Source organism: Pristis pectinata, chromosome 43 (genome assembly GCF_009764475.1).
Source record: "Pristis pectinata isolate sPriPec2 chromosome 43, sPriPec2.1.pri, whole genome shotgun sequence".
Lineage (NCBI taxonomy): Eukaryota > Metazoa > Chordata > Chondrichthyes > Rhinopristiformes > Pristidae > Pristis > Pristis pectinata.
In genome coordinates this window covers 1,614,419-1,637,444 of record NC_067446.1, presented here as the reverse complement: position 1 = coordinate 1,637,444, position 23,026 = coordinate 1,614,419, and the positions used below count along the sequence as shown (strand labels likewise).

The window sequence follows — 23,026 nt, the reverse complement described above, 5'->3', positions numbered from 1 at the left end:
GCTTCAACAATTCTATGATCAGATCCAGGATACAGGTGTGGACAATGTCCTGGACCCAACCATCTTTGGGACCTTTTCACCTTTTAGAACATCCAAATATTGACCGATGACTGCAAAATGTTGAGTCCAGTTTGCAGCTCTTCGGAATGAAGCCATTCATCAGCACATGCAGCGAGACCTGGACAACGTTCTGGTTTGATTAGTGCCGTGCAATGCAACAGGTAACCTCTCCACAAAACTAATCATGACGTTCAGCATCATTACCTTCCATCAGCTCTTTCTTGTCTCCGCAGGCCACTCGACCCCAAAATCCCCTCAGTCAGCATGAACCAGCAGTTTACCCGGATGGCGAGTGATTCACCTGCCTCCCTCCAGACTCTCCACCGTTGAACTCAGAAGCGTGACAGCGAATGCACTGAAAGGGCAGCACTACAAGTTCCAATGCTATTCAGATCAAAGCAGTCTGACCGGTGGGGTAACCGGTCAACCATCTCAAACAGTTATTCCCTCCCACCACCAGCTCACCATGCCTGCAGTGTGGACCGTCTCAGAAACAATGTTACGTACCAGCAACAATAGAAACACACCGAGTCGTGTACAAGTGTTTAAAAACTATTTTATTAATAACTACTTGTAATAATAAGAGAAGTAAAAATGTTAGCATTCAAATGTAATCCCCAAAACTAAACTCAAAGTGTGTGCGTGTGGCTAAGTCCCAAACTCCAAGTCTAGGATAGTTCTCAAAGTTCAGTTCAGCAAGTCATCAGGTGAGATGTGAGCAAAGGCTTTTGCAAAACCACTGTTGACTGAAGAGAAAATGTAGAGAGAATATAGAGAGAATTTACGAAATCCACATGTTCCACGATGGAACCCATACGACACCTCAATCTCCAATGATCTCCATTGCTTTGTTCCGAAGTGTCTGCCACCCCGAAGGCATTTGATACGTGGCCGCCCACAGAAATACCTGTTTCCCACTACAGGTTAATGACAAAGTGGACTCCACTTGATTGCTCCAAAAATCCATACATGGATTGTAGTGACAGACACAGTTATTGTTCTTCATCCATCGATACAGAGACCAGCAGTCAGTGTGTGTGTGTGTGTGTGTGTGTCTCTCTCTCCCTCTCTCTCCCCCCTCTGACTCACTGAGCAAAACCGTCAACACGTTGTAATCTTGCTGTCATGATGACACCACACACACACTGCTACTCTACTGTCCAGGTGCCTTAAAGGGACCTTCACCAAATAGCAACCTGACCATAACAACAAATACATCACCGTTCTTCAGCATCGTCATGGAAAGGGAAGGTAGTAACCACATTTCCTTCCAATTGCACAGGCAAGGAGAAGAAGCTGGGCTTCTGTTGAATTGGTTACTTGCAAGGTGCTGGTGAATACAACAGTTGCACTCTAGGCTGTGAATCCTTGGGAAGCTGGATCTCTCCCTTCCGGGTGCACCTCCACTCGCACGCTGCCGCTTCTTGAGTTGCTCCTCCGGTATTGGCCTGACCTCGGTAACTGTCAGCGGCATCGCCGAAGAAAAACGGAAATGACACCGGCTCTCGAAGTGGGCACTGATGTGGACCGGCACGGGCGGGGCTGCAGCAAGTGAAACCGCAGCCAGGGCTTCGTCCGCCCGCCAGGACTGGTGCCGAAGGTCCCCGGGGCACGGCCGGACGAAGAGTAGGACAGTTCTTCCCCGTGTCCCGAGCCACCGTCCTCCTTTGATTAACAGCAAGGAAGCATCAGCCAGCCATTCGCCTCATTTGCTTTTTTGTGGGATCTGCCTGTGTGAGATATTGTTGCATGTACCTATATCAGCCACTGTCCTTCATATTAATTGTCTGCAAAACGCTTTGAGCTGTTCGAGTGAATGACTGCACATTAAAGAGTTTAACTCCAACTAAGTTAAAGAGTTTAACTCCAACTAAGTTGGTTATTTGCAACTAATCCTTCATGGGGTCCAGTCCTTATGGGGTCTGTTGGCTCTGTTCACCGTCATTCTCCTCTTGCGCAGATTCCATGAACATCTTGGACCCTGACGACGAGGAGCACACACAAGAGGAAGACAGCAGCGGGAGCAACGAAGATGACGATGACAGCCAGGATGAGGATGAGGAAGAGGAGGAAGATGAAGATGATCAGGTGAGGAAGCAACTTCTGAGGGCCTTTTGGTTCGTTTCTCGCCTCCCTCGAGGTCGGCGTTTGTCAGAATGTGGGTGTTGCTGGCAGGGCGAAAGTTTACTGCCCATCCTCAGTTGCCCTCGAAGGTGATGCTGAGCAACCCTCCTGAACCACGGCAGTCCTTCAAGTGCAGGTTGTCCCACCGTCCTGTACGTCAGGGAGTTCAAGGAGATAGAGCCAGCAATGACAAAGAGGCCCCTGAGTCTGGGGGGTGGTAGGGAACTTGCAGGCACTCAGGGTCCCATTCACCTAGAACCATAGAACACTACAGCACAGAAAACAGGCCATAGGCCCTTCTAGTTTGTGCGGAAACTTTATTCCACTAATCCCATTGACCTGCACCCAGTCTATAACCCTCCAGACCTCTCCCGTCCATGTATCTATCCAATTTATTCTTAAAACTTAAGAGTGAGCCCGCATTTACCACGTCAGATGGCAGCTCGTTCCACACTCCCACCACTCCCTGAGTGAAGAAGTTCCCCCTAAACCTTTCCCCTTTCACTCTAAAGCCATGTCCTCTCGTACTTATCTCTCCCAATCTAGGTGGAAAGAGCCTACTCGCATTTACTCTGTCTGTACCCCTCGTAATTTTGTAAACCTCTATCAAATCTCCCCTCATTCTTCTACGCTCCAAGGAATAAAGTCCTAACCTGTTCAGTCTTTCCCTGTAACTCAACTCCTGAAGACCCGGCAACATTCTAGTAAATCTTCTCTGCACTCTTTCAATCTTACTGACATCCTTCCTGTGGTTAGGTGACCAGAACTGCAGACAATACTCCAAATTTGGCCTCACCGATGTCTTACAGAACCTCACCATAACATCCCAACTCCTATATTCGATACTTTGATTTATGAATGCCAGGATGCCAAAAGCCGCCTTTACAACCATCTACCTGTGACGCCACTTTCAGGGAATTATGTATCTGAACTCCCAGATCCCTGCCTCATTCCTGTCCACAAGTAGAGCTGTCTCTCCAATGGGAAGCGTTCCTCGCGCAAATGGCTATTACAAATACATCAACCAGAACTGTGTTCTCCTCAGTGTGGTCCAACCAAGCTCCGACCGTCTTCACTGTTAACATTTCTGTCCTTCAGTCCGTTTTGTGATTGGTTTGCTTTTTTTAAGATGGTCTTATTTACCGTTGTTACTAATGTTAACGACTTTATTTATACAAGTCCTCCCCAGGTTACAACAGGTTTCAGTTCCTGTGGACTACTCGTAACCCAAACAGCAGAAGCTGCCTGCAGTCCCACGGCAGCCGACGAATCTATCTCACTGGTTTCCCAAACACTCGATCGTATGTACTGGCTGTACATGAGTCAGGTGTTCATAAACTGGAAGGACCTGTTTGTGTTTCACCCCTCCCCTCCGTGCCCTCATTGCCAGTTTAAATCATCTTCTAACAACCGTCCCAATGCAGGGTTTCACCCCGAGGCGGCAACGATTCCTTTCCTCCTGTGGGCGCCGCTCGACCCGCTGAGTTCCTCCAGCAGATTGTTTGTTGCTCCAGATTTCAGCATCTGCAGTCTCCTGTGTTTCCAGTAACACATGACCTTTTTAACCACATGCAGTACACCTCTGAAATTCCTTTGTAAATGACATGCCCATTCTGCACGTGCTGTTATCTGCCTGACTTCTCCATACGACTTGCCGACTGCCCCTTCAGATTAGAATTTCATGTCATCAGATTTGGAAGTAGTTCTGGTTCCCCAGTCTAAGTTTATGCTGTGAACAGCAATGGCACTTGGACTGATCCTAGTGACCATCCTTTCTCATAGGAACACAGGAAATGATAGCAAGAATAGGTCATGTAATCCTCACTCGGCATGGCTAATTCTGTGCTTCAAGTTGATTCCCATGTCCCTCTGATTGGCTCAGTTCTTGAATACATATATTCTTTGTCAGCGGAAGAGTCGGGTACAATTCCAAATTTTTAGAGACATTTGGACAGGTGCATGGATGGAAAAGTTTAGAGGGATATGGGCTAAATGCAGGCAAATAAAGTCACCTAGTACAATAAGATGGATTCTTGACCTCACGATCTTCCTTGTTATGACCTTGCACCTTATTGTCTGCCTGCACTGCACTTTCTCTGTAACTGTAACGCTTAATTCTGCATTCTGTTATTGCTTGTCCCTGGTACTACCTCAGTGCACTGATGTGATGATCTGTATGGATGGCATGCAAAACAAGAGCCGCAAGGTAATGTTGCAGCTCTATAGAACTCTGGTCAGACCACACTTGGAATATTGTGTTCAGTTCTGGTCGCCTCATTATAGAAAGGATGTGGAAGCTTTAGAGAGGGTGCAGAGGAGATTTACCAGGATGCTGCCTGGATTGGAGAGCATGTCTTATGAGGATAGGTTGAGCGAGCTAGGGCTTTTCTCTTTGGAGAGAAGAAGGATGAGAGGTGACTTGATAGAGGTGTACAAGAGGCAGAGATCGAGTGGACAGTCAGAGACTTTTTCCCAGGGTGACAATGGCTAACACAAGGGGACATAATTTTAAGGTGATTGGAGGAAGGTATAAGGGGGATGTCAGGGGTAAGTTTTTTTACACAGAGTGGTGGGTGCGTGGAACACACTGCCTGCAGAGGTTCTGGGGGCAGATACAATAGGGACATTTAAGAGACTCTTAGATAGACACATGAATGATAGAAAAATAGAGGGCTATGTTGGAGGGAAGGGTTGGATAGATCGTTGAGCAGGATAAAATGTTGGCACAACGTTGTGGGCCGAAGGGCCTGTACTGTGCTGTCGTGTTCCATGTTCAAAGTTTTTCACTGTAGCTCATTACATGTGACAATAATAAACCAATTTATCAAATGGAACTATCTCAGGTAAGCAACTTGGTCAGCATGGACGAATTAGGGCCTGGATCCGTGTTGTATGACTCTCTGACAGCCCAACTTCTGACTCCTGAATAACTACGTCTTATCGTTGCTCTTTGCTTGTTGTTCTTTCAGTTAGCTGGCTACCCGTTCTGCCATAGTCCCCTTACTCTGCCTTATTGAAGATATTTGGACATCTTGGTAAATCCACTGCATTTCACTGTGAACTAAAATCAAAATAAGCTTCAGGTACTGGAAATCTGAAATAAAAACTGAAAATGTGGGAACTTGTGGTAGGTACGGCAGTATCTGTGAAGTGAAAAGTTAACATTTTGGGTCCAATATTACATTTCTCTCCCCTCCTCCTGACCTCTTCAAAGGATTGAACAAGCTTTATCAAGCAAGACTTCCCCTTTTGAAATTCATGCTGACTATTCATTATTTTTGCTTTCCAAGTGTTTTTCTATTTTCTGCAGTGGCTGGGATTCCTTAATTCCTCCTCCTACATAATTTGACTCATTCATAATTCCCTGGACACGTTCCATCTCCCTTCTAAATATAGGCATTATGCCAACTCTGCCAGTCCTTTGGCACACATATTAATAGTGTTTTTTTTCACCTTCCCCACAAATACATGCAGTGTTTGAATGTCCGCAGACAGAACCAGAGGTTTTGGCCTCTCTGAACTTTACCAGCTTTATTTTAAACGCTATATAATAATCATTTCTAATCCCAGCTTCCACTGTCACGTCACCTGATCTGCTTCCTGATTTAAAAAAAACAAACCAACTGTTCAATATTTCTCTGTACAATGTGCCTCCATCTCTATCAAATGTGACCCTGCTTGCATTCCAAACTTGTGTGCCTTTGTCTAATGTTGCTGGATATAACCTCACAGTTCCATCTTCCTGACCTCGTTGTATCTTTAGACTTCTCACGGCATCACAGAGAGACAGCACAGAAAGCAATCCCATTTTTTACTCTTCCTGCATTCCCACCAACTCCCCCAACACCCCCCCCCCAGGTTCTGCCACTCACTCAGAAGCTAGGGGGCAATTTACAGCGGCCTGTTACCCCACCGACCTGCTCGTCTTTGCAACGTCACGTGGGAGGAAACTGGAGCACCCAGGGGAAACCCACAGAGAAGCTGGGAGAACACGCAAACTGCACACACAGATAGCACCTGAGGTCAGGATCGAACTTGGGTCTCTGGTATTGTGAGGCAATGGCTCTACTCGCTGCACCGTTGTGCTGCTTCTTATCCCAGTGTCTCTCACTCCCTTGTTGTCTGTGCTTTTAGAGTGAGTGCATATTTCTTTACCTGAGTGTAATATTCATCCACGGAGTCTTTTGAGTGTTTTATTTTTTAATGTGTGGAAAATTTTGCTGGACTTCAGCAAACAACAGCGTAATGTTGTCCATTTCACATCCCGAATACTAATCCAATCCTCAAGATGCCAAGGTAAATCATTTTATTATTGTCGCATGTACTGAGGTGCAGTGGAAAACTTGTCTTGCATGCCATCCACACAGATCATTTCATCACATCAGTGCATTGAGGTAGTACAAGGGGAAACAATAACAGAATGCAGAATACAGTGTTACAGTTACAGAGCAGGTGCAGTGCAGACAGACAGACCATAAGGTACAAGGCCATAATGAAGTAGATCGTAAGGTCAGGAGTTCATCTTAGCGTACCAGGGGACCATTCAGTAGTCTTAAAACAATGGGATAGAAACTGTCCCTGAGCCTGGTGGTACGTGCTTTCAGGCTTTTGTATCTTCTGCCTGATGGGAGGGGGGAGAAGAGAGAATGTCTGGGGTGGGAAAGGTCCTTGATTATGCTGGCTGCTTTATCAAGGCAGCGAGAAGTGTAGACAGAGTCTGTGGAGGGGAGGTTGGATTCCATGATGCGCTGAGCTGTGTCCACAACTCTCCGCAGGTTCTTGCGGTCACGGGCAGAGCGGTTGCCTTATCAAACTGTGGTGCATCCGGATAGGATGCTTTCTAAGGTTAATTGAATGATGAGGATGATTGGGTACCTTAAGTTTCACTTCTCCTCTGGTCTACATAAGCCCTTCCTGGGTTGAAGTGTCTGACCCTTTTGGCATCTGGTGGTGACGTTGTTGAACAGATGGCCCAGGTCAGTCTGGTGGACCATAAAAATCCGAAGAGGCTTCTTCATAGATTTGTAGAAAGAATTGAGAAAGAGCTATCCAGGCTTCCAGTACTTGTGCTGTCACCCTGCAGGTCACGGCTCTTCACGTACACATCCAAGCACTTCGGCAGTGAGGGCTTCAACCCCTCCCACTCTTTTCGCCCAGGGTGTGCCACACTCTCGCTACCCCGTGTGTAAAAATATCTTTCCTCATTACTCCTCTTTCTACCACTATTTTGTCCCCCCGTTTTTTTTCCACCCCCTCAGCTTCATAATTGGGACTTGACACTATCTGAGGTCGTCCCTCCCTCGCAGAGGCAAGACACTCCACACAGGAAAGATGCTGCAGATGCTGATGTGGACTTCCTAATGTCTTTGACTGCAGCTGAGCAGAGACCTGCCCCACACCCACAGGACCAACTGGAGCAGGAGCTGAGCCTTGGCTCACTCCTGCCAGCGGCGTAACCGGTGTCTCATTCAGGCCGTGGCGTGCTTGTGATTGCAGGATGACGAGGAAGGGGAGGAAGAGGAGGGTGACGAAGACGACGAGGATGAAGAGGGCTCGGAGATGGAGCTGGACGAAGACTACCCGGACATCGACGAGTCGCTTGTCCGTTTCGACCGGGAGGACGACCTGATCATCGAGTTTGACAACATGTTCTCCACGGCAGGTAAGGAGCTGCCCCTGGTGGAGGGCTCGCCCTCTCCTGGCACGTCCATCACGAACCAAAAGTTAGTCCGGCAATAAAATACGCAGTCTGAGGACCAATCCAGGCAGAAACATGAAGACAAAAGCCTGCTGTTGGGTGCATGTAGATAGGGCCAACAGCTTCTGAATAAGTGCTGGACCCCTTGTCTGGTGCAGAGGGAGAGTTCTGCCTGAAATGTTAACCTCCGTTTACAGATGCATGGCTCCGTACTGCCTTCTCTAAATTTCAGTTTTGCATTCATGCTGGATTAACCCCTTTTTATTGTCCCATTGTTTAACACGCAAATTGCCACTGGGTGAAATGTACGAGCTTGTCGTAGCGGTGGTTTTGAATCCATTGGAACCTGACTCAAAGCCACTACTAACAAAATATACATGGAAGGGTTGATTTCCTGGGCACTGCTGTTGAGCAGGGCGTTCCAATTCATTCTCGGAACCTCGGAGATCATGAGTTCCTCGCCCTCCCCGGTCTGTCTCCGCCACTGGCCAAGTGCGCTTCGTACCTTCCGTTTCAGTTTCCAGATGAAGCCTGCTCTCTAAGAGGATCTGAACTGGCCGGGTGCCGAGCCTACTGGCTAGAAGAAAGGTTGAACCCCTTGTCCGGTTCAGAGGGAGAGTTGGTGTTGGTGCTAACAAGGCATAGATGTCCCTGAGATGTAAAGTTGGCTTGGGTGGGAAGAGGAGTCATGTTAAACTCACAACTGTTCAAACTTAGTCCAGCTCTGTGTCTTGATTTGAAAATTCTTTTAGTTAGACTTTGCTTTGGTCTGTGGAGGTTTGGTGAATCCCTGAGGATCGTGCAGGCTAGATCGCTGGAGGTATCTAAGGAGGCAGTAGATACATCTTTGAAGGATCACGGTATTGAGGTAGAGATGGGCCTGCAGCTCCAAAAGAGGCCCATCAAGCACTCGTGTTCACTGATGCCTTGGCATTGGTTTATTATTGTCACTTGTACCGAGGTACAGTGAAAAACTTGTCTTGCAAACCGATGGTACAGGTCAATTCATTACACAGCGCGGTTACATTGGGTTAGTACAGAGTGCATTGATGTAGTACAGGTAAAAACAATAACCTTTGATTATGCCGGCTGTTTCACCAAGACAATGAGAGGTAAAGACAGAGTCCAAGGAGAGGAGGCTGGTGTCCGTGATGCGCAGGGCTGTGTCCACAACTCTCTGCAGTTTCTTGCGGTCCTGAGCAGAGCAGTTGCCGTACCAAGCTGTGATACATCCAGACAGGATGCTTTTAATGGTGCATCAGTAAAAGTTGGTGAGAGTCAAAGGGGACAAACCAAATTTCTTTAGCCTCCTGAGGAAGTACAGGTGCTGGTGAGCTTTCTTGGCCGTGGCATCTTGACCAGGACAGGCTGTTGGTGATGTTCACTCCCAGGAACTTGAAGCTCTCAACCCTCTCGACCTCAGCACCATTCCTGTTTTATTCTTCCCATCAACTCTTCCCCCCAGATTCTCCTCCTCCCCCCTACACACCAGGGGCAATTTACAGTGGCCAATTAACCCTCGACCTGGATGGCGTCGGGATGTGGGAGGAATGCCACGCGGCCACAAGGAGAAGGTGCAAACTGCCGACGCAGACTGTGCCGGAGGTCGGGCTTGAACCCGTGTCTCTGGGTCTGTGAGGCAGCGGCTCTACCCGCTATGCCACTGCCGTCCTTGAGGAAGTTGAGGCATTGATTGGTAGGGTAGGTTTGAGGGGCCGAGTGGCCTGCCCCTTTTGGAAGTGGATTGAGTGCCTGGAATAGACTGTGGGAGGAAGAGCAAGACTCAGCCACGTAGCAGTTCCTCAGGTGCTCTCTCTTTGGAGAGAGGAAGGAAATGTAAAGCATTTGTTGGGAAATGGGTCGTCCTTTCTGAAACATGACCCCTGCGTGCTCTTACTGACTGATTTCTTTCCCACCTCCTGCCTTTCCTGTGAATGTTTTCAGTTCCTCCATTCTAAATTTGCGATTTAAACATGTTTCTGCTGTCTAGTTGGGGGATGGAGTGGAGGATAGCTTTGGAAATTAAATTGGTTTATTATTGTCACATGTACTGAGGTACAGTGGAAAAACTTGTTCTGCATACCATCCATACAGATCATTTCATCACACAGTGCACTGAGGTGGTACAAGGGAAAACCAGAGAATACAGAATAAAGTGTTACAGTTACAGAGAAAGTGCAGTGTAGGCAGACAATAAGGTGCAAGGTCATAAAGTAGATTGTGAGGTCGAGTCCATCTTATCGTACAAGTGGTCCATTCAATAGTCTTATAAAAGCGGGATAGAAGCTGTCCTTAAGCCTGGTGGTACGTGCTTTCAAGCTTTTGTATCTTATGCCCGATTGGGGAGGGGTGGGGAGAAGAGAGAATGTCCGGGTTGGGTGGGGTCTCTGATTATGTTGGCTGTTTTACCGAGACAGCGAGAAGTGTAGACAGAGTCCATGGAGGGGAGGCTGGTTTCCGTGACGTGATGCGCTGAGCTGTGTCCACAACTCTCTGCAGTTTTTTGCGGTCCCGGACAGAGCAGTTGCCATACCAAGCTGTAATGATCCGGATAGAATGCTTTCTGTGGTGCATCAATAAAAATTGGTGGGGGTCAAAGGGGACATGCCAAATTTCTGTAGCCTCCTGAGGAAGTAGTGGTACTGGTGAGCTTTCTTGGCTATTGCATCTGCATGGTTGGACCAGGACAGGCTATTGGTGACAACCAATGTATGTATAAAGAGGAGTACCGTTTAAGTAAATGCTGTTTTCCTTCCATCTCTTGTGGAGAGTTTATCCATTAGGCATATAAATGAGTAGAGGTAAGAACCGGACATCTCAGAAGCAGGCTGGTCAAATCAGGGTGGGGGAAAGTAGGACAGAGTCGAGTTTGTTCCAAATGAAGTCTTGTCCTACCACTGAGAGTAAACAGATTTTCTGGAATTCCATTGTGTGTCTGTTAAGTTGCAACTTGGACAGAAGTAAAACCACTCGGCTGAATGAACGAGTTTCTGATCCTCTTAAAGAGCAAGGTGATGCAACGAAGCTGAATCCCTGCTGTGTAAAGTTGGTTTCTTCCTCTCAAACGTGTCTCTGCCTCAGACGGAGTGTAACGTCCCCACTGGCTGGCCAGCTGGCACAATGCTTCTTTCACAAAGAGTGGGTGGGTGCACTCGGTGATTTCAATCCCAGGAGCCTGGGCATCCCGAGAGGGCAAGAACCATGCAGGGAATTTAAAACCTGACGAGAGAGGCTGATTTCAACCGCAGGGCTTGTTGCTGTTGTATGAGGCACTGGTTATCAATTCTGTGCAATGGGCAAGCAATTGGGGTCGGTCACCTGCCAGACACTGAACTGGCAGAGGCAATGCGTTCGGGGAAAGCTGGTGTTGATTGGAAATGTTAATCTATTATAATTGTAGATTGTCTAGGCTGCGCTGGTGAAGGGTATATTTCAAGATGTTTTAACTGGTGGGAGAGTCTCGAATGAGGGGACGTAATTTCAGGATAAGGGGCTGGTCATTTAAAACGGAGTTATTTAGAATTTTTCATCTTGCATGGGATCTCTGGAGGGTTGTGGAGACTGGGTCTTTGGAGATTGGGGATGGAGGGCTACGGGGAGCTGGTACTGAGGAGGAGTTGAGGCCTGGGGCGATCGTATTGGTTTATGGTTGTTACGTGTACCAAGTTACAGTGAAACGCTTTCGTTTTGCCACAGACAATCCCATACATAATTTCATCGAGGTAGTAAAAAGAAAACAATGCACAATACAGCGTTACAGTTGCAGAAAAAGTGCCGCACAGGTAGACAAAGTCCAAGGGCTATGGCGAGGTAGATTGGGAGATCAAGGGTTCGAGGGGAGGCAGCCTTGGAAAAGCAAGAGAGGGGCAGTGGTGGAGGGGTTCAGTAAAACTGACCTAGAGGTGACGTATGGGAGTTCAGGCATATTGGGCATTAATACAAGCTGGCGTTCAGGCAGATTGGACATCAGTACAAGAGAGCAGTCAGTAATAGGTGGAAGCTGGGATTGGGGAGAATCTGCCCAGAGAGTGGGAGTGTGGAACTCGCTGCCACAGGGGAGTGGGTTTCAGGGGATAACTACACAAGGGAGAGTTTTGGTCATGAGGTGAGAGCTGGCAGCAGTGTCGGGGCGTGCCCTGAGATTTCCCACAGATGTTGGAAGGGATGGTTGGCAGTTTCTGGAAAGGGTGGGGGGTGGGGGGGGAGGCTGGGATCGAGCGTTGGGAGTGGTGGGGGGGCCAGGTGTGTGCAGACTCTAGCTCTGATAAGCCTCTAACCTAAAACAAGACGACCAAAAGCATGCGTTTGTTTTCTTCACTGTCAGCTGATCCCTTTCGCCGAGACAATCTGTTTGGGAGCTTTGGTGCAGCTGCCAGCCGTACATTTCACCTCCCTGTGGCAGTGCACGATGAAAATAATGGCAGTGACATCAATGGTAGGACTCGAACCGCACCTTCTATTCCGCTCACACCAACTCTCGAAGTAAACTCCTCCATGGGTCAGCAGAACATCTGGGTTCTGCGCAGTGTTTCTAAAAGAGCAACGCACCCCACCTCCCTCCTTCCCGGGTGGGGGTCCTGAGTGAGGCCGATCCGCACTGTTCATTAAAGCTTCTTCCCCAACTCTGGTTAATGCCCCCAGCAAAGTCAGCCTTTGACTCCACCCCTTTCGTTTCCTGGAACAGGTGTAATCAGTGTCATCTTTGCTTTCTCATCGGAAAAGTGATGAGCATTTAGCCTCCCAACACACCCCACCAAGCCTCCAAAGTAAGACTTGGTGGTATAACGATTGCTTTCCTCGAGGTTTGAAACTGGCACTATTTGTAATGAGGGACCGTGTCTTTTCTCCCCCCCCCCCCCCCCCCCCCCCCCCCCCCCCCCCCCCCCCCGGTTGAAATCTACTTCTCTGCCTTGAGAAGCAAGACTTGTCTGGACGGTGAAATCGCCCATCTCTGGTCTGGGATCAGGGAGGGGTGAGGGTGCAGTGGGACTTTCCTGGCTGCCTGCGTTGATTGCCTGGGGGTGACCCAGAGATTAGTCTGGCGGTTGTTTTCCTGGGCTTTAGCACTGGCTCAATGAGCCAGACGTACTAGTTCAGATTCCTCCATGGTATCTGGGAGATGTAGAACATAAAACACAGAACAGTACAGTGCAGGACAGGCCCTTCAGCCCACAGTGTTATGCTGACCTAATTAAGTATCTAACAAAACTAATCCCTCCATCCTCTGCACATTCATGTGCCTATCTAAGAGCCTCTAAAACACCTCTGTTGTATTTGCCTCTACTACCCGGCAGTGCATTCTGGACACCCACCATGCTCTGTGTAAACTAAAAACTTGCCCTGCACATCTCCTTTGAACTTAACCCCTCTCACCAATGCATGCCCTCCAGTACGAGACATTTTGACCCTGGGGGAAAAGATATGGTCTGTCCATCTGTGCTTCTCATAATCTTAGAAACTTCTATCAGGTCTCCCCTCAGCCTCCATGCCCTCTAATCTAGGCAAACATCCTGAACAATCTCCACATCCTTCCTATCATGGGGTGACCAGAATTGAAGTCAATACTGCGGATGTGGCCTAACCAGAGTTTGAAAAAGCTGCAATGTGACTCCCTGACTCTTGAGCTCGATGCCTCGACTAATAAAAGCAAGCATGTTGAACACCACCTTTACCACACTATCAACCTGTGCAGCCACTTTCAGGGAGCTATGGACTTGGACCCCAAGATCCCTCTGTACATCAATGCTGTTAAGGGTCCTGCCACTGCTGTCCGTTTACATTTGATCTCCCAAAGTGCAATGCCTCGCATTTGGCCGGATTAAACTCCATCTGCCCTTCCTCTGCCCATATCTGCAACTATATCCCGCTGTAGCCTTCAGCAGTCTTCTACATTATGCCACCAATCTGCCAACTTACTAACCCACCCATCCACTATTTCATCCAAGGCAATTCTGTTTGTCACTCAGTAACAATATATATCAGTAACGGGGACCATCAAATTACTGGAATACTGTTTGGAGACTCCTCTGTCACTTGTTGGGAAAGAAATTTTTGCCCAGTCAGCCCGCCTTGACGCCAGAGTCTCTTGATTCTTAATGGACCCAGCAAGCAACTAGGGGTTCGAGGAGAATCGAGCATCGGTAGTCTTGCCGATGCAGCCCACATCTTGCGACTGAATATTTGCCACAAAAAAAAACCTCTGGCCTCTCAAAACCTCAGGGCTGGCACTCAGAGGAAAAGACAATTTGAAGTTGGGGAGAGGGGGAGCATATTCTTGTTGATAGTTGGCCCACTTGCAGGGGGAGGTCTGATGAGGGCTGTGGGGTAATTAGAAATTGAAAATCAATCAACTGCAGATGCTATGCCGGAAATCCTCAGCAGGTCAGGCAGCATCTGTGGACGTTACAAGCTTGAAGACCCCATCCGAACTGGACAAATGAACCAGATGGGTTATCCCGACAACTCGGCAGCTTCAGAAGTCACCTTTTTTGTGACTTTCCAGTTCTGACAAAGGGTCTTCAACTGAAATAGATTTCTGTTCTACTTGGGGGGGGGGGGGGAATCAGAAAATGGGTGTCGAAAGCCAGAGAGCATTTTTATTGAACGCCCCCTGCCGTACACCATTGAAAGATGAGAGGCCACTAAGTAGACACTAAGCTTTTGATGCAGTTTTTAATTTCTGTCTGGACAGAGACTTGGGCAGAACAAGATGAGTTGTGTGCTGTAGCTTGACACAATTGTGCTCAACTTTCATGGAGAGAAACGAAGGTTCTCCCTCAAAACTGGCAGTTTTAGATATCCCACCACTTAGTGAATGAGGCCAAGTGAATATTCGCTGAAAGCAGTGTCACAGGTAGACAGGATGGTGAAGGTGGTGTTTGGCACCCTGGCCTTCATCGGTCAGGGCACTGACTACAGAAGTTGGGAAGTTGTTGCAGTTGTATTAGAAGTTGGTGAGGCTGCACATGGGGTAGTGTGTACGGTTTTGGTCACCTTGTTATAGGAACGATGTTATTAAACTAGAAAGAGCGCAGAAAAGACTTACCAGTATGTTGCCCAGACTTGGGGGCCTGAGTTACAAGGAGCGGTTGCATAGATGAGCACTTGATTCCCTGGAACGTAGGAGATTGAGGGGAACCTCATGGAGGTATATAATAAGATCATGAGGGGCCTGGACAGGTTGAAAGCACATAGTCTTTTTCCCAGGGAGGAGGGTGCTAAAAACAAGAGGGCATCGGTTTGACATCAGAAGCGAGACATTTAAAATGGGCATTAGGGGCAGCTTCAAGCCAAGGGTCGTGCATATTTGGAATGAGCTGCCAGAAGTAATAGTTGAGGTGGGCACATTAGCAACATTTAAAAGCCATCTAGATAAGTATGTGGATAGGAGAGGCTTCGAGGGCTTGAGATCAAACAGGCAGATGGGACGAGCTCGCTGGGCAGTTCTGGTCGCTTCATTATAGGAAGGATGTGGAAGCGTTGGAAAGGGTGGAGGAGATTTACCAGGATACTGCCTGGTTTAGAGAGTGTGCATTATGAGGAGCGACTAAGGGAGCTCGGGCTTTACTCTTTGGAGAGGAGGAGGATGAGAGGAGACATGATAGAGGTGTACAAAATATTAAGAGGAATAGATAGAGTGGACAGCCAGCGCCTCTTTCCCAGGGCACCAATGCTCAATACAAAAGGGCATGGCTTTAAAGTAATGGGTGGGAAGTTCAAGGGAGATATCAGAGGAAGGTTTTTCACCCAGAGAGTGGTTGGGGCGTGGAATGCGCTGCCTGGGGCGGTGGTGGAGGCAGGTACATTGGTCAAATTCAAGAGATTGCTAGATAAGCATATGGAGGAATTTAAAATAGAGGGATATGTGGGAGGAAGGGGTTAGATAGTCTTAGGTGAGGTTTAAAGGTGGGCACAACATTGTGGGCTGAAGGGCCTGTATTGTGCTGTACTGTTCCATGGTTCTATGCAACACAGTCGGCATGGGATGAGCTGGGCCACAGGGCCTGTTTCCGTGCTGTCTGGCTATGATTCTGAGTGAGGTTAGCAGAATTGACCATGGGACTGCTGTACCCCCCCTGGCTTTGACTGAGACCAGTGACAAGATGGCATCCAATGATCAGCTCGATTTGCCCCTTTCCCCCTGTACACTGTTCTTGCGGGATACTCTGTCCGTAGCTCCCTGAGCGAAGCACAAAGCAGCCACATTTGTGGGCAGGGATTCTTTCACAGGCAATCAAAGGCTCTTGCACTGAACTACAGCCATGTTGTCGTGGGCAAATGCAATCTGCTGTGCTCGTTCCTTCTTCAAAAATAAAAAACAATGCAAATTAGTGCCAGTTTAATAACTCGATTATGAAAATTAAAGAAAAACCTGCGGTTACTGGAAACTGGAAATAAAAACAGAACACTCAACAGGTCAGGCAGCATCTGTGGAGGGAGAAACAGTGAGTTTCAGGTCCCAGACTTGGGTCTCTGACCTGAAGCGTTAACCCTTTCTCTTTCCACGGATGTCATCTGGCATGCTAAGTGTTTCCAGCATCTTCTGTTCATAGTTAAATTGTCGAGGCGTCTTGAGGAGCAGTAGTGCTCATTAATTTTGTCCGTGATATTTAAGTCACTGTTATTAGCCCAGCATTAATTGGTTCTGTTCTTTGACCGGGAGTAGGCCCTTTGAACTTCTCTACTCGTTGCTTCTAACAGTATTGATCGATTGTCGCTGAGTTATCTTCAGAACCTTCCCCCACCTCCCTCACCCCCCCACCCCTCCCCCGGGTTCATTGGTGTCCTTCAAGGACAGAAATTGGTCATCTAACCCATTCTGGTCTGTGTGCAGCTTCAGACCCACCCGAGGTGGTTTAACTGCTCTCCGAACTGGCCCGGCACACAGCTCTGAGGGTAACTGGGGACGGACGATCAATGCTGGCTCTCCCACATTTCATGAACGAATTTGCATTAACACAGTGGGCCTTTGGTGGGAGCTGGGACAATTCCATAAAATTTCATTTTTCCCTCGAGCCAAAATAAACTCGTGAAACAAGGAGCTACCAGAGCTGTGTGTACCAGCTCTGCACTGACAGATTCTAATTGAAGTCGACAGCAATTGCTCACTTCTTTATATTTACTGTCTCCCTTCTTGCATGTACACCAGTTATGTCCCCTCCCACCCACTGCCAGTTTTTTCTCTGATACCCCTCTCCTTATTTACCTGCTCTCTTTCTCCCATCACATCATATCTCCTCTCTTTCTCTCCTCCTGCTCCTCCCCCCCACTGTCCTCCCGCTCCCCCCTCTCCCCTCCTGCTCCCCCCCCCCTCCCCTATTTCTATGGGATAACAACTTGCAAGCCCATGTGCCTGGGGATCCTACCCCTCAGCCACCATGATCTTCGTGTACCCCATCCCAACTGACACGAGACCTCGCTGCTTTTACAAATGGCTGAAAAGAAACCAAAGTGAGCTCTAGGAACCTAACAAGATGAAAAGCCTCACAGTGGGGAACCAAAGTATTAATCAGCCAATGGGATGTAATTCTCCCCTCAACCATTGTAGGTTTGTTTTTAGTAACACTGCGTCCAGGGGTGTGTGGGTGACAGAAACCTCATCGCGGGGCGTGTGGCTTTGAGGTGAAGGGGCCACTCAGGCATAACAAAAACTTGCTGCTGCCAAGGGGCCTTGTCCAAAGGCAAGATCGGCAAACTCCGAGGTGCCTCGGGATCCCGTTAAACCGGAACGTCGGCAGCTAGTGCCTGCCGCTGTGAAGGGAGTCCGGGCAACCAGGGACTCTTGACGTGGACTTCCTTCCCAGCAGCAGGCACTGGCTGCTCCTGGCCTTCGCTCCTCGTCCGCTGAGGGTGATCCTCAACCCTTCTGAGCCAAGGTAGCGGGACGGGGGAGGTGGTGGGGGGTGGGGACTGCAAGTACACGGCTGCCTTTTACCTCGGTGCAGTTGGACAAGGCCCCTTGCGTTTCGTTTTTCACTCTTGCTGAGCACTGACATGCAGGAAGAAGCAAGATGCCTGTCAACTCCAAATGCAGTCACCGGTCTGTTTTTCTCTTCTATTCACATCTGCATTGTTTTCAGGGAGGGTCTCCAAAAAGCAAGCATCTCCCTCCAAACTTGGTGTTTTACGCAATGTCACACAGCACAGAAACAGGCTCCTCGGCCCCCTAAGTCCACACTAGTCATCAGCCACCCATTGTCACCGATCCCATGTTATTCTTCCCTCCAGCTCCCAGTTCTCCCCCCCCTTCACCCAGTTTCTACCCCTCAGCCACACACCAGGGACAATTGATGGCAGTCAATTAACCTACGGACCCACACGCCTTTGGGGCATGGGAGGAAACCCGTGCAAACTCCTCAAACGGCGCCCGAAGTCGGGATCAAACCCGCGTCGCCGGGGCTGTGAGGCAGCGGCTGTACGCCGCCCAACTTGGCCTCTCTCTTTTCAAACTCGGCACCCTGGCCAAAAACATCACCGCGACCGTTAGCAAATGAACTCGCTCTCTCTCTCGCTCTCTCTCTCTCTCGCCCGAACGGTAATGGAACGTCCTTGGCCACCAGCCATTGACGCTGCATGGGCAAAGACCTCAGCCGTTGGACTCGGCTGAGGGAGGTACCCAACTCGGCGTCAAGCCATGTCTGATTCTCCACATGTTGGTTTACCTCCTCCTCAGCCCTGTCTCCCTGTGACGTTATGAGCATCTTCTAGTCCAGCAAAATTTGTATCCTTGCATTGGCAGCTTCCACAGGAGGTGATGAGTAACAAAGAGGGGCCACTCAGCTCCTTGAGCTCTGTGGATTCTCTGGTTACCCTGCCACAGCCTTTCCCAGCAGAAGCCGAAAAGCAAACCCTGAGAGCTTTGATCTGCAGCCTTTCAGGGAAAAGTGTTTGCAGCCTCTGCTGTAGATGTCGCCAGTATCCAGAGAGATTTGCTTCTGCCCTCTTTTCCCCCTCCAGCTGAATGCAGTAGCATCAAATATCTCACTTGATACTGCCATAAGATACAGCCAGGAAGCTGGCCCTTTGCCCTGCTGAGCCCGCACCAACTATAAAGCACCCATTTTATCCTGTTCCTGCCACTATTCTCCCAATATTTCCATTTACTCCACCTCTACAAATTCTGCCACTTTAAGCACTGGGGGATAACTTACAGCGGCCAGTTAACCCACCGACTCGCCTGTCTTTGAGATGTGGAAAGAAACTGGCGAAGCCCCACGTTGGAGAACGTGCAAACTCCACACACAGACACCATCGGCGGTCAGGATTGAACCCGGGCCACTGTGGTTCCACCCGCTGCACCACCTGAAGTGATCCCCTTGTACTGTCCTATCCTCAATGTTTTAATCTTCTCCCAGTCCAGAGTACGTCAAAAAGATTCACAATGAAATTTAAGCTTTGAAGTTTCTAGCTTGACAAGATCTTCTGTCCCAGACATGGTTATTTCTCTGCTGTGGTGACAGAACGGTCCTTGGTGGACGGACTGGGGGGGCATAATTGGTTGCCGGTGGAATTGTGCGCCTGCCAATGAAGCAGGAAAGGTGCAAGAGGCAGATGTTCAGACTTTTTGAGATGCTCCATGCAGTTCTTTCCTTTAGATGCGGTGTTAGTAGAGTGTCCACAACTGACGCTGTGCTGTGTGTTACCTGCCGCAAATCCCAGGTCCAAAGTACGGTGTTAACAGCCCTTCACAATCCCCTCTTTACTCTGCAGTGCACTACAGTTGCCTTATAATGGACAGGCTCTTGCAAAGACTATCAAAGTGGGTGGAGGACTAATGCTGCAACTTGGCCCATAGATGTGGATCTTAAAGCCAGTCCATAGTGCTGAGATGTAGGTCCTATCTCTCTTGGCCCGTAACAGTCAGTTGAAAAGCCCCCTGGCTGGGAATGTGAGCAAAACAAATTTAATATAAAAACATTGAATGCTCGAACCACTCAAAGACCTGTTGGTAGTCCAGTTTACGACAGATAGAAAGTAAGTTGTGAATCGCATTCCTGTCGACAGTGAAGTGCCTGTGGTCTGATTCTCCAGATCTGAAGTCTTTCAGCAGCCCAGAGGGAACTTCACACTGCATTGAACCCTTCCTGTACCTGACCTGGGTGTATTTGGACAGGTACATGGATAGGAAGGGTGTGGAGGGGTTTGGGGCAAATGGGACTAGTTTAGGTGGGTACCTTTGGCTGAGCTGGGACAGTGCAGAGAGGGCTTAATTCTGTATCTAACTGTGCAGTCCCTAGCCTCGGGAGTGTTTGAAGGACTTTTATGCAGTGTGTGTTGGATATACGGGCTGCAACAAACAATGTGCTGGAGGAACTCAGCAGGTCCTGAAACATCGACAGTTCCTTTCCTCCCACGGGTGCTGCTCAAGTTCCTCCAGCAGATGGTTCATTGCTCCAGATTGGTCTCTTGTGTCCCTGGATACTATGGGGTGGGGGGGGGGGGGGGGGGGGGGAAGGTTGTGGAAGTGTAGGACAGGTGATGATAGAGGGAGCCCCAGAGTTGAGAATGATTGCTGAGGCCAAATTTGGCGTATTGTGTGCGGTTCTGGTCACCTGACTATAGGAAGGATATCAGTAAGATTGAAAGAGTGCAGAGAAGATTTACTAGAATGTTGCCGGGTCTTCAGGAGTTGAGTTACAGGGAAAGACTGAACAGGTTAGGACTTTATTCCTTGGAGCGTAGAAGAATGAGGGGAGATTTGATAGAGGTTTACAAAATTATGAGGGGTATAGACAGAGTAAATGCAAGTAGGCTCTTTCCACCTAGATTAGGAGAGATAAGTACGAGAGGACATGGCTTTAGGGTGAAAGGAGAAAGGTTTCGGGGGAACTTCTTTACTCAGAGAGTGGTGGGAGTGTGGAACGGGCTGCCATCTGACGTAAATGTGGGCTCAAGTTTTAAGAATAAATTGGATAGATACATGGACGGGAGAGGTCTGGAGGGTTATGGACTGGGTGCAGGTCAGTGGGACTAGTGGAATAAAGTTTCAGCACAGACTAGAAGGGCCGAATGGCCTGTTTTCTGTGCTGTAGTGTTCTATGGTTCTTGTCAAAGCAAGCAACACAGGAGGAAATTACAAGGCAACTATACGGCACTGTGGAATTAAACCGTAATTTGATCCTCAATCCTTATTAACGTTGATCTTCAGAGTTGCCGAGCCTTTAAAACGCTGTGTGGCCCTGTGACGACTTGGGGGGCCAGATCAGCGAGTTAAAGAGCGCAGCACGAGCTGGTGGCCCGATCCTAACTGCTTCCGCCTCTCTTCTCAGCGGACATCCCGCCTGCCCCGGGCAACATCCCCGCCACGCACCCGCTCATGGTACGCCACGCGGATCACAGCGCCCTGACCCTGGGCACGGGATCGTCCACCACCCGGCTGACGCAAGGCATCGGGCGCAGCCAGCGGGCCATCCGGCCGTTCGCCGCCAACACGGGCCACACGATCCACGTGCACTACCCCGGCAACAGGCAGCCCAACCCCCCGCTCATCCTGCAGAGGTAAGACGTCGAGCAAGGGGGCCCGTGCAATTTGTGCGCTCCTCGCACCTTCAGGTGCTTCCCAAGGTTCTGCTGGACACCCAAGTTCAAGGTTATTTTGGTAGGTCAAATATGATGGCAGAATATAATAATAATGATAAGACTCTTGGCAGTGTGGAGGATAAGAGGGATCTTGGGGTCCGAGTCCATAGGACTCTCAAAGCAGCTGCACAGGTTGACTCTGTGGTTAAGAAGGCAGATGGTGTATTGTCCTTCATAAATCGGGGAATTGAATTTCGGAGCCGTGAGGTATTGTGCAGCTATATAGGTCCCTGGTCAGACCCCACTAGGGGTATTGTGTTCAGTTCTGGTCACCTCACTACAGGAAGGATGTGGAAGCCATAGAACGGGTGCAGATTTACAAGGATGTTGCCTGGATTGGGGAGCATTTCTTGTGAAAACAGGTTGAGTGAACTCGGCCTTTCCTCCTTGGAGCGATGGAGGATGAGAGCAACTGAAGGTCTTGTATAAATCCACGCAAGGTATAGGAAGGTATAAGGGGGATGTCGGGTAAGTTTTTTTACACAGAGAGTGGTGGGTGCGTGGAACGCACTGCCGGCAGAGTGTTGGCTTTCATTAGTCGGGGTATTGAGTTCAAGAGCCGCAAGGAGATGTTGCAGCTCTGCAGAACTCTGGTCAAACCACACTTGGAGTACTGTGTTCAGTTCTGGTCACCTCATTGTAGGAAGGATGTGGAAGCTTTAGAGAGGGTGCAAGGGATATTTACCAGGATGCTGCCTGGATTGGAGAGCATGTCTCATGAGGATAAATTGAGCGAGCTAGGGCTTTTCTCTTTGGAGAGGAGGAGGAGGATGAGTGGGGACTTGATAGAGGTGTATAAGATGATAAGAGGCATAGATCGAGTGGACAGTCAGAGACTTTTTCCCAGGGTGACAATGGCTAACACGAGGGGACATAATTTTAAGGTGATTGGAGGAAGGTATAAGGGGGATGTCAGGGGTAAGTTTTTTTTTAACATAGAGTGGTGGGTGCGTGGAACGCACTGCCTGCAGAGGTTGTGGGGGCAGATACATTCGGGACATTTAAGAGACTTTTAGATAGACACATGAATGATAGAGGAATGGGGGGCTATGTGGGACGGAAGGGTTAGATAGACCTTAGAGCAGGATAAACTGTCGGCACAACATTGTGGGCCGAAGGGCCTGTACTGTGCTGTAGTGTTCTGTGTTCTAACACGAAGACCAGGGCCGTGTCGTGTGGACTGAGAGCTGTACTCGAGCTGAGCCTCCGTGCCAGTGTCCTGCTGACACCCATCTCCCCTTGTGGTCCCCCCCCTCAGGTTGCTAGGGCCCTCAGCCGCTGCAGACATCCTCCAGCTCAGCAGCAGCCTGCCCCTCCAGAGCCGAGGCCGCGCCCGGCTGCTGGTGGGCAACGACGACGTGCACATCATTGCCCGCTCGGATGATGACCTGCTGGACGACTTTTTCCACGACCAAACGGCCACCACCAGCCAAGCAGGTAAAAGCGCCCGTCTGGAAGCGTGAGGGCCGTGCGTGGGCGGTTTAAGAGCCTGTATCCTGGCCATTGCTGTTGCATCGAGCCGTGCGTCGGGTCTCTGCGCTGTTCATATCTTTGTCATCCTGCGTG

General features: G+C 49.1%; 1 protein-coding gene across 11 annotated transcripts in view; it reads left to right on the top strand.

The window, feature by feature from the left end:
* huwe1 (HECT, UBA and WWE domain containing E3 ubiquitin protein ligase 1) overlaps positions 1-23,026 on the top strand; it is a 275,712-nt gene that overhangs the window by 188,398 nt on the left and 64,288 nt on the right. For 10 of the 11 annotated variants that reach the window (XM_052009021.1, XM_052009019.1, XM_052009022.1 and 7 more), the window contains 5 exons: positions 2,021-2,148; positions 7,681-7,846; positions 12,207-12,317; positions 21,151-21,379; positions 22,719-22,897. In XM_052009021.1, the coding sequence (XP_051864981.1) occupies positions 2,021-2,148; positions 7,681-7,846; positions 12,207-12,317; positions 21,151-21,379; positions 22,719-22,897 (813 nt within the window). The remainder of the gene's footprint in view (positions 1-2,020; positions 2,149-7,680; positions 7,847-12,206; positions 12,318-21,150; positions 21,380-22,718; positions 22,898-23,026) is intronic. The other variant, XM_052009023.1, reaches the window with a different exon arrangement.